This window comes from Salvelinus fontinalis, unplaced genomic scaffold (genome assembly GCF_029448725.1).
Source record: "Salvelinus fontinalis isolate EN_2023a unplaced genomic scaffold, ASM2944872v1 scaffold_0437, whole genome shotgun sequence".
Classification (NCBI taxonomy): Eukaryota; Metazoa; Chordata; class Actinopteri; order Salmoniformes; family Salmonidae; genus Salvelinus; species Salvelinus fontinalis.
In genome coordinates this window covers 149,308-160,939 of record NW_026600646.1, presented here as the reverse complement: position 1 = coordinate 160,939, position 11,632 = coordinate 149,308, and the positions used below count along the sequence as shown (strand labels likewise).

The 11,632-nt window shown below is 43.2% G+C and overlaps 1 protein-coding gene across 1 annotated transcript; it reads right to left on the bottom strand.

Moving 5' to 3' along the window:
• Nucleotides 1-3,301: 3,301 nt before the first annotated feature.
• Nucleotides 3,302-9,048, bottom strand: LOC129846063 (uncharacterized). Its single transcript, XM_055914049.1, has 9 exons — nt 9,031-9,048; nt 8,723-8,893; nt 8,508-8,574; nt 8,144-8,297; nt 7,825-7,861; nt 7,395-7,705; nt 3,983-6,983; nt 3,715-3,796; nt 3,302-3,537 (listed from the first exon to the last, which is right to left on the bottom strand). Exons 1-9 carry the CDS (start codon nt 9,046-9,048, stop codon nt 3,419-3,421), a joined length of 3,960 nt encoding a protein of 1,319 aa, XP_055770024.1. The 3' UTR covers nt 3,302-3,418.
• Nucleotides 9,049-11,632: the final 2,584 nt, after the last annotated feature.

The following is an 11,632-nucleotide window of genomic DNA, read 5'->3' as shown; positions in this document are numbered from 1 at the left end:
TGAAGATATGGATTTCTCACCCTTCCTGTAGGGTCGTGATGGGTCCATTTGCTGTCATCTAGTGGACATTTTGCTCTATTGCCCTCAGCTATGTTTGGACTGTTGTTCATGTTTTGCTGTGGTCTAGTGTACTGTGTAATATATTGCTTTCTTGTTCTGGACACTTCTCCCAGTCATGGTTAGGGTTGGGACTGCCTCTCTGGGTGTTCTGATGCTTCTAACTTGGAGTTGTATGCTCATGATAACATAGCTACAGTATTTCACCTTTTCATTTGTATATTATTGCTTACTAGTTGTGTCCAATTTGGTAACCACTCCCTCTTCTAATTAGGGCTAATTGGAAAAGCCTTTCAAAAGAGGACATTGTATTCTCCCTTTTCTGTACTCCCTGACGAAGGCCATGCAGCCGAAACGCGTCGGTTTTTAACAACTTTGTTTCTATTGAACATGCCATACTAATAAAGGCATTTTAATTTATTATATGAAGAGTGCCTTGGTCCTCCTTTCTTTTTAATGTGTTTAATAAATTGGGAGGACTTCAATTTTTACTGAAATGTAATTATATTCCTGAAAGATTACCTGCTAAATAGGCTAGGTTTCACCAACAAGCTTTACTGGCCTGGAAAATATGTTTCCTGCACAATTTTTCCCCTCATAAAGCTCTTTTGTGGAATAATTCAGACATAACTGTAAGGAATAAGTCATTGTTCTACCCCAGCTGGCATGAGAGGAATATTGACTTTGTTCTTGATATTTTCGACAACAAGGGTAATATTCTCACATATGAACAATTTATAACATTGAAAGAGTTTCCAATACCTTTCAGAGTTTATTTCTGTGATCAAAGCCGTTCCCAGTGGTCTAACTACACTTATGAAAAGTCATCTTAGTTTTGGGAATGATCACAAAGTTTATCCAGAACTCAGATTGGAAGACGTGGGCTTACTTGAGAGATCTTGTTGTATAAAATATATGAGACAAATTCTTCATTCACAAAACCAACTTACACCGAGAGCAAAGTTTTTCTGGAACATGCTTATTCCTGACATTGTCTGGAAAAATGCATGGTTAAGGCCTTACAAATACTGTATACCAAACAAAGTTAAGGAAGTGCACTTCAAAATTTTACATAAGATGTATCCATGTAATTCTATAATTTCCACATTTGTGGCTATTGATGATATCTGCGTTTTCTGTGAAAAGGGTGAGAATCTGTCTCACTTGTTCTTTGAATGTAAATTTGTGTCCGAATTTTGGGAAAACCTTGCAAAGTACTTATTTACCATTATGAACACTGCCTATATTTTTAACATAAAATATATAATATGTTACTATTGCAATGATAACAAAACCACTGAAATGATTGTTATTTTTTTTAATTCTTGTTAACAAATACTTTATACACAAACAAAGATTCCAAAATTCTATACCAAAATTACCAATTTTTCTGATTGATTTTATTATCTTATTACAACATTAACCCTAGTGAATAACAATAATAATATCTTCATGAATCATTATAATAAGATCTTTTCAGAGTGCAAATATACATTGCCTAAGGCTGCAGTGCTATACTCCATGGAGACAGTGTTCATTGTTCATTTTACATGATGGATATATGCTACTCCATTTCATACAATCAATCATCAATCAGTACAATTTATTCATAAAGCCCTTTTTACATCAGCAGATGTCACGAAGTGCTTATTCAGACACCCAGCCTAAAACCCCAAATAGCATGCAATGCAGATTTAGAAGCACGGTGGCTTTGAAAAACTCCATAGAAAAGCCGGAACCTAGGAAGAAACCTAGAGAGGAACCAGGCTCTGAGGGGTGGCTAGTCCTCTTCTGGCTGTGCCAGTGGAGATTATAAGCGTACATGGCCATTAAGGCCAGATTGTTCTTCAAGTACTGTAGTTCAAAGTTCTTCATAGATGACCAGCAGGGTCAAAAAATAATGTGGTTATAGAGGGTGCAACAGGTCAGCACCTCAGGAGTAAATGTCAGTTGGCTTTTCATAGCCGAACATTTAGAGGTCGAGACAGCAGGTGTGGTAGGGAGAGAGAGAGGGAGAGAGAGAAAGAGGTGGGGGAGAGGGAGAGAGAGCGAAGATCGAAACAGCAGGTCCGTGACAAGGTATCACGTCCGGAGAACACACATGCCTCTTCATGTGATACATGATGTTTGGCTGTGCTGTGTGAAGTGTTATCTTATGGGTTTGGTGATTGTTCTGTGTGAAGCCGTATTCTGCATTGCATCATGGAATGTGATGTGAAATCCCTGGGCCTATGGCTGTTGAAGCTACTCCACTGCACTGCTGCTGTGAGCAGGAGTGGGAGAGAAGCCATGCTTTTATTAGACTCTTGTTATGTCACTCATTCTCCTGCCTCTCCATCTCAAAGGCTGCCAAATATTTTGAAGAGTGGTTAAAGAGGTGGCTGTGTGCACACACACTCAGACTCCAACTCTATTTATAGGTTTGTCTTATTCCAGAATACACCCATAATTGTGATTCATACAGTATGGTTCTATGTTTCCCACTCTGTGATTAAAAGTAGTTCTCAGAATAGAGCATTTTTGAATTGACCAAAGCCCTTCTCCCCCGATTGCTCAGTTTGGCCCGGCGGCCAGCTCTAGGAAGAGTCTTGGTGGTTCCAAACTTCTTCCGTTTAAGAATGATGGAGGCCACTGTGTTCTTGGGGACCTTCAATATTGCAGAAATGTTTTGGTACCCTTCACCAGATCTGTGCCTTGACACAATCATGTCTCTACGGACAATTCCTTCGACCTCATGGCTTGATTTTTGCTCTGACATACACTGTCAACTGCTGGACCTTATATATTCAACATACAGATAACATCTCAGAGTGTTGATCTAGCTGCAGATAGCTAATTCTCCTCTATGTGTTTTCCCCTTGCTGCTAATAAGCTCTTATCAATCTAACTGAATAGAGAACATCTGGTTATCTGACGGTCTATGCAGCAACTATTGTATTAGAGACAAGCTCTGGTTATTATATTTTACTAGACAAGTCAGTTAAGAACAAATTCGTATTTACAATGACAGCAGGTTAACTGCCTTGTTCAGGGGCAGAATGACAGATTTTTACCTTGTCAGCTCAGGGATTTGATCTAGCAACCTTTCGGTTACTGGCCCAACGATCTAACCACAAGGCTACTTGCCACCCCAAGTCCTGCCAACTCAAAACTGCACAATAAATGTGTAACCAAGCGGGAACTAGCACATTTCTCTGAGAAAAGCTGCTTCAGTGCTACCAATCATCCAAAACACTTGAAACTCTTGTAAAATAATTTGCATTTATTTGATCAAATAGAGTTTGAAAGGGTAAACATGCAGAAATTCCTCTTGTCAAAAGTCTTGCTGTTACAAAAGTAGTTGTTCATGCAGCGTAACAGGTTACAGGTTCTTCTTGGTGAAGCGCCTGAATGGCTTCATCATTGCTGAAAAGACCCTGACAATCAAGGATCGTTTTTTGATAGGCTGAGATATGGAGGGAGAAACCTCTCCAACTGGAGCTAGAAACACAAGAGAAATGGATGGGGTAAGAAAGAAAGAGAAATTGAGCGAGAGAGAAATACAGTATAATAATGTTGAAAAATAACAGTGCTATGAGTTTGGTAGGCATACTCTATGTTTCTAACACACACCTAAACAAAACTACAAGCTATAGCAGAGCTCTAAAACATCCTTACCTATGCAATGTCCATCAGTAGAGGGAATCTCAGTCTGTTCCTGGACTGAATGGCAGTCCTTTTTGTTTCCTCTCTTGGAACGCTAACAGGAGAAAGGTAAAGAAAATGGTACAGAGAATAAATAAATAAATGGAACACTTCTGAATCCAAGGCAACAATTTAGTGATGAATAAAACATATTTATCGCATGTATTTGTCTGATCATAGCCACATCAATAACATCAGCACCTAACTGGAACAACAAAAAAATGCTAACTCCCTGCTATACCTTGAAGTTGATCCTGAGTTTGGTCATTGAAAAGCAAAGGAAGCTCCTTCTTGCTTTCTGCTCAGCCCCCCTCTCTGTCTCAGCCTGGTCTGATGGGTTTGTTGCAGCAGAAGCTGGTCTTGACGCCTCCTTGCATCCCTGTACCAGCTGCTGGGTCAAGGACTTTACCAGGACTCTGTCAAATGTAGGGTCCTGGGAGGAAATAGCTGCTTGCAGGGTGTTATAAGAGCCAAACTCCTCCATGAGGTTTTTATGTACACCTCTGAACACCCTGTGGATGTGCAGGTTCTGGGAATATGCCTGTGTCCTGGAGAATCTGGATGCAGCACAGAACTCAGACAGGACTTGTCTGGTGAATTGCTGAGATGTTTCTGTCATGTCTGCTGCCTGTTGGGAGGGTCCATCTAGGGCTGAGGGTCTGATCTTCGATAGCAACCGTATCACAAGTATGGTGACCAAACACATGACATCATCTTTGCTGGAGTCCATCAAGTACTGCAGTAGGAATGCAGTGGCACTGCTGATGTCCGGGGTGATTAAGAGCTCCCTCAGATGGCCAGAGCTGCTGGGGAGGCACACCTCCTTCTCTTCAATGTCAATCCCATCTCCCTTTGGTACCAAAGAGGTTCCCTTGCTGGTGAAAGACGGAGTGGATGATCGAAAAGAGGCTTTAGCACTCGGTGGTCGGCTGCTGTCAGTCATTGGACTGTTACGATGCAGGGGTTCATCTGTGTGTGCCATCATCTTTGTCTTTAGGTCACTTGTAGAAATCTCTGGCATTTTAGAGTCCCTGATGTCGATGCAGGAGCTCCTGACTATGGGGCAGGTCAGATCAAAAGGCACTTTGTTTGGGATGGGAGTGCCAGGGAGGTTGATCTCTAACTCACACTCTGACCTAGGACCCTTTGAAGAGCTGGACAAGGAACTACGGCCCTTTAAAGAAGTGGACAAAGATGAACAGGTTCTAGGGATGTCTTGGCAGACTTCTTCACTGTCATCCTCACTTTTCTCAACCTCCTTCAGCATAGTTCCTACCATATCGTTGATCTGAAGGAGCTCCCTGGAATCCTTCATTCGCCCTAAGTTTGAGATTTCACTCTGGATAGCAACCAGGATTTCCCCAAGGGTCTCTTTGGAAGAAGCATTTTCTGTCCTTTCGGATCCGGATGGCTTCAGCCCTGTGAAGAAATCCTTAAGTGTGTTCTTCATACTGACACAGATGGTCTTAGCTGTTGACCAAAGCTTCTCCTCTGATATTTTAACACTCAATTCAGTGTCATCCAGTTGGGAGCCCCCGTGGGAGCACTGTGAAACTTTCCCACTTATTTCCAGTAGCACAGTGCCAGTGGACTCATTCTTCTGGAAAATAGTCGCCATTCCTTTGATAAAGGTTTCCACTAATCCAGAGGCTGTATTTTGAGAAGACATGGACGCAATCTCTGATGGCGAGCTAGATGATAAGCCAGCCTGCAGACTTTTCTGAAGACCAGTATGGCTGATCTGTGTGATAAAGGAATGACTGGATCTCATCAGCACTTTACTCACTGCCGCTTCTGCCTGAGTCTGAAAGTCATTGCTAGAGAGCTTCTTAATGCTCTGAATCAGACTAGTAGAGGACTGTGTGATTCTGACACTCTCTTCTGAGCTCAGTTGAGAACATTGAGTACTCACACTCAAGTCTTCATTGGGTGAGGATGACTGGCAAATAGTATAGTCATCAAGCTCTGATAGGACACCATCAACAAACCAACAAGCCTCTAGGGACTCATCAGATGAACTGACAACGTCCAAGGATTTACTCTCCACTTTTGATAACTCTGACTTGTAGATGGAAAAAACACTGCTAAGAACTTCTTGAGTACTGGTATCCAGATTGGAGAGACAGAGAGCTGATATTGGTTGGCTCTCACTGGGAACTCTACTAAGTTTGGTGCTGGGTAACTGGACCTCAACAGTTGAAACAGTTGCCTTTTCCAGGGTGTCTGAAGACTCCTGAAGAGAAGCGTCCTTAGCCACACCTTCTTCTCGAGCGGATAGAGTTAAAAGGTCCCTCAGCTTTGCTCGTATAAGGCCGTAGAGTGTGCGGGCTGGAGAGAAGGTTATCTTCTGTGAAGAACCTGTTTTGTGGTCATTTACAGGAACTGGCCAATCAACTGCGTCACATGTGCCTTCAAATGATGCTATCGTCTCCATGCCTCCCACAAATGCCTTAACAATCACTGTGGCAGTGGAGGTTACAGATGTCAGGGCTGTAGAGCTGGTATTCAGGGGTGCTTCAGTAAGGCTAGGAGCAGCACTAGAAGCCCTAGAGGAAGGAGCCATGCCAGAAGAGCTGCTGACTTTCCTTGTAAGGATGGTGCTCACCGCCTTGAGGGCTTTAGACTGAAAGTCGGGGCTAGAGAGGGTCTGAAGCTTTCTGGCCACCACACTGGTAGAGGATCCAGTCTCTTTGAGAAAGTGAGTGGTTTCTTCTTTCCCAGATGGACACTCAACATCAAGGTCACATTGAAGATTGGTCAGAAATTTAGACCCCAAGATTGTCATCTTCTTGGCCAGATCCAAGAGGATGTTGAAGTCCTGTGCCATTTTGTCCATTGTGCCGACAATGGCATCCAGCACATCATCGGTCACAGGGTCCATGAGGGGCTCGATAAACCCTACCCACTCTGGCTCAGACGTTTTGCTCTGTAGCTCGGCCAGGATCTGCACCGAGGCTACCCGAATGACCTCCTTGCCTGCTGCTATGTCCTGACTGTCCATAGGGGGGAAACTCCCCGAGCTGGCCTGAATGGCCACTGAGAGGCCAGAGTTAAGCTGGTGTACTACCTCCCCCACGATAGCACAGCTCAACTCGGAGGAGCTGGAGGAGGTGGGGTTGGAGTGACCCTCAACCAGGGATATCAGGAGGCTCTCTTCCGTTACCCCAAAAAGAGCCTTCAGAGGCTCCTCCATGAGGGGAGCCTCTCTAGTTGCAGGCAAGCTCTGCAATGAGGTCTGGGACCTTGAAGATAAACACACAATCACCACTTATGCCATGCAAATGTGACCAACTGGTATCTTATCTGGGTCATTAGTGAGCCTGAAAACCAAATTAGAGCAATGATGGTTTACTTCTCATACCATCGTAGTTCTAGAAGCCTAAAGCCAGCGGACGCAATTTTTTGCCTGATTTTTATGTTTATACGATATCAGAATATGACTAATTCTGAAAGGCATGTACCTGATCTATTTATTCATAGATTACTTTATGGCTTACCCAGTTAAAAATTACTTTCACCTGGACCCACCCCCTCAGGGGCAACATTTCTGACCAGAACTTAAAATTACAAGGTATGCATTCCAAGTTAATAATTTATGATAAGTATGAGTCAGGTCTTGAAATTATTAAGTTGAAATATTGCTGTGAACATACCTCTTAGGCGACCAGCATGATGATGAGGTTCTGCGAGTGGATTTTTGGCGGCACACTGCACTGCCATTCCTCCTCCTCTCCTTAGTCCAGTAGTTCATCTCACTGATCAGCAGCCTTTTCTCTCTCTCATCCAGACTGCCTAAGGAATCCTCAGACCCTGTCAGAGAGCACTGGGATTCTGGGGAGGTTGCCCCACTCCTCAGGTTCACCCCCATGATACGAGCTAGCGCTGGTAGGAGAATGCGGAGGGCTGTCTGGGTCACGACCTTAACAATCTTCAGACACAGCATGGAGAGCTGCTCGAATGTCAGCTATGACCAACAAAAAGAGTAATGTTTTTGCCAATCAACCAATTCCATGACACCATTCCCTATATATATGTATATATAGTGCACAACTTTTGACCAGAACCTTATGTGGAGAGACTTACGTTATTTTTCATGCCATGCTGAATCACTCTCCATTGGCTAGAGAAAAGAAAAGAAAGGAAACATATTTTAGCTGCACACTGGTGTTGAGTTAGTGGAGTCACTAGATAGCCATGTTAGGGATAATAAAAGTGTATTTAATTAAGCTATTAGCAAGTACATGAGTCATTTTGTTCTTGATTTACAGCAAGAGTTATGGGTGGTTACAGTGATGTTAGGGTTAGGTGTAGTGTTTAAAATCCCATTTGTGGTTAGAAGGTGCACTATGACTATAAATTCAGATAAGTTGTATGTGAGGTTGGAAAAAGAAATGGAACTTGCTCATCAGTTAGACTCCTCAGGAAAGAGAGGAGGATTGGGGCACAGCATGTCCCAATCTTGAGAGAAGGCATTAGAGTCCTCTGAGCCTCCTTCTCCAGCTGCTCAATGATAGATCCCCTTTCCCGGTAACCACACCCGGGTGTCTGAGAAGACTCTGGGAAATCGCAAAGAGAAATCTAAAGTTGAATCTTAACTTTATTCCTAATTTCCTTCACCTTTAGTGATTTGATTGCACTGGACAGGTAAAAGCACATCTCTCTGAAGGCCTCCACTATATTGCTTTCACCTATATAGATACTATCTTCTCAGATCAGTGCTGATGAATTTGAACACAACCTGCACCCAACATTAAGTAATCTCGGACCTGCACCAATGCTGCTGTCCTCCTCCACGGAAGTCTTCTTGGCACGGCCACTGGACTTACGTTTAGCCTACATGACAGATTATAGGTCTCATAGCAGATCTAAGGTCAGTGTAGTGTCTCCTAATGCTTTAAGGTTAGGATTTAGTGATAGTAAACTAATCCTAGATCTGTGCCTAAGTAGGCAGAGGATGTGTAAAGGACAGCATATTTCTTACCTTGCCTCCTGTCCTGTTCTTGTTGGTCTCATGTGTCTCTGTTTCCTCCTTAATATTCTCCACAACTTTATTTTGGTCATCCAGATGATCCTCCCAATTCACGTTCTGGTGGATAAACGAGAAGTCGATATCAGTCCAAGGTTGTGACTTTATGAAACAAATGATTCTCTCCTATTTCAAACAAAATGGCAATAGTGGTCAGATTTCAGTCCATGGATTAAACCAGTGAGACCTATTGCTGGGGTAGTGACCTACTATATTGTTAGTAATTTCTCCTCTAAACTCAAAATAGGCTAAATGAACCATACCTTGCTGTCGTCTGACATGATGTGTAGCTTATTGTTGTAGGCTGTTTAGAGGTAATACTAATACTTCCTTTGAAAAAACGTCAGTGAACCATCGGCAGACAACTGATGTGAATATGAACGTACTTGAATTATGCCAAAGCATTGTTGAATACTCGATTCCGATTGGCTGAAGCCAGGGCATTCTTCAAAGATGTCATACACACATGATGTCACAATTAGGCCTAAGTCTAATGTCTATATGAATTGTCAATGCCATTAGAAAACAGATCATAGCTTGTCAAAGTTCTGCCAAACGAAAATATTTGTAAGTGCACGTTGTTGCATTTAATTTATGGTTTATCAAGCATCCTCATTCATCACCATGCACAAACACGTAACTCGCTGCAATCCATTAGCTACAATTCTGAGGTTGCAAATGTAGCAGTGTGATGTTGTTCCCCTAGATTACGCACCAAATTGCACACAAGGACCAATTCAAATAGGCCAGGTCAAGAGGGGATGTTAATAATCTGATAATAATAATAATAATTCAGTGTATTTTTTTATTTAATTACAGCTGCATAGCTAATGTTTTTATTTGGTGTACAAACACTTTTTTCATACCAATATTGTACATACAAGTGATTGTAAAAGTTTTGTATATTTTGGTTTGGCCCATCGCGGGTTATCTGTATCCCCATACCACTTTATCGTTCTCTTTTGCCTGACCCTCGGCTAGCAAGGTATGTTGTCCTTGGCTCCGAAACTGTTTAATATAAAACCGTCATAAGGTTATACAATGTACTGTTTTGCAACCATACGTTTGTTATAGTGTGGACAGTGTAGGAATTTATGTTAACAAGTTTCACAGAGCTCACTGACTGGGGTATCTGTTGTAACTCTGTTGTAACTAAGTACTTGTGACAGTGGTTGAGTGAGTGTCCATGTGCTCGCGCAGGTGCCGGAGAGCTGTGACTGCACCAAGGGTAACGTGTGTGTTGTCTCTTCGTGTGCAGGTATGTCTTTTATTTTGTCAGAATTATGTTCTGTATAGTTTTACTTGTATATGCTGTTGTGCAGCGAGTGTGTGCACGCAGCACCTGTTAATTCCTTTTGGCGCTCTTTTGCCTGACCCTCGGCTAGCAAGGTGCCGGAGAGCTGTGACTGCACCAAGGGTAACGTGTGTGTTGTCTCTTCGTGTGCAGGGCAAATAAAAAGATTTCAACGAGCAGACCATCAGTTGTGGCAGCGTCTTCATTAAGAATTACACAACGCAGAACGAACCACGCTACAAACTGGTGCCGCGACCTGCCGACTGGTTAGCTCAAGCTGACCACCGGAGCTGTGCATGTGGAGGAGATGCGCGACCCGCGCATGCGCACTTGTTGATGGTTTGCTATAAGTGAATGTATACTGTAAATAGTGAAGGTGAATGTAGCATATTCACTAGATAATTGTATTGGTGTTTATTTGCATGTTTTGAGGGAATTTGTTTATTGTATTTTTTTTGTATTTGTATGCAGTAAATTACATTGTAGTTTAGTTCTCTATTGAGCCATGGAAGACTCTCAAGTTCATAAGATGAGTTATGCTAGGGATTTTGGTGTGGGTAGAGGGAGGGGTGTCCATGCATTTACACCATTGGTACAGTCAGCTCCTGGGAGTAGAGTGGCTGCTAGTCCTGAGTTTACAAGCACTGGGAGGGGTAGGCTGTTTACTCCACCTGACCAGGGTCTCCCACCTCTGTCTCTTGATGTACCATTGTCCCCAGTCCTCAGTAATAATGGGACACCGAGTCAGCTTAGTGACCTTATTAAGCAGATTGGTTCAGAGATAGGAGAATCTATCAGAGTGAGTTTACTGCAGCCTGGGGCTTCAAGTCTTTCTCCTGCCCATCCCCCTGACCAACCCCAGCAGTTTCCCCTGCCTGAACAATGTGGGTCAACTTTTATTGATGCGTCCAAGCTGAATCTGGTTGTGAAGTCAGAGGTTAGTGCTCCACCTTTCTTCAGGGGTGATGGCTCAGATAAGTACTCTGTCCTGGAGTGGGAGGAGCTAATGGGAGTCTATCTAGAGAAGAGGGGTCACTGGGTCTGAGAATGTTGGGGAGGTGATGTCTAGGCTCATGGGGAGGGCACGGGATGTGACCAAAGTCTGGATGCGTAACAACCCTGTTGTCACAGATGTTAAGGCAGTGTTCAGTGTTCTCAAGCAACACTTTGGGGATACTGTCTACTCAGTTATGCCAGTAGCTGACTTCTATTCAATGAGACCATATGCTAATGAGGGTCCACTAGATTTCTGGATTAGGTTTAACAAAGCTGCAGAGGCAGCTGAACAGTACCTTGTAAGTGAGGGTAGAACCTTGCCCAATCAGTGCTCAGAGTTGGCAGTCATGTTTGTACGCAACTGTCCTGATAAAGAGTTGGCCCAAGTGTTCAAATGCAAACCCCTTCGTGACTGGACAGCCAGTGAGGTACAGGATCGTTTGGATGAACTGTTAAGGGAGCGTAAAGCATGTAGAATACAACTTTCACAGCAGGTGGCTGCTGTCTTCGACTCCCCCCAGGAGGAAGTGGATCCTGAGAGCAAACCTAATGTGTCATCTTTTTCTCGATGTGGC

Coding starts and splice junctions, on each gene's coding strand:
- LOC129846063 (XM_055914049.1), bottom strand. Junction 8,575..8,722: donor AGAACAGGACAGGAGGCAAG/GTAAGAAATATG, acceptor TCTGTCATGTAG/GCTAAACGTAAGTCCAGTGG. Junction 7,862..8,143: donor CTGAGGAGTCTAACTGATGA/GCAAGTTCCATT, acceptor TCTTTTCTCTAG/CCAATGGAGAGTGATTCAGC.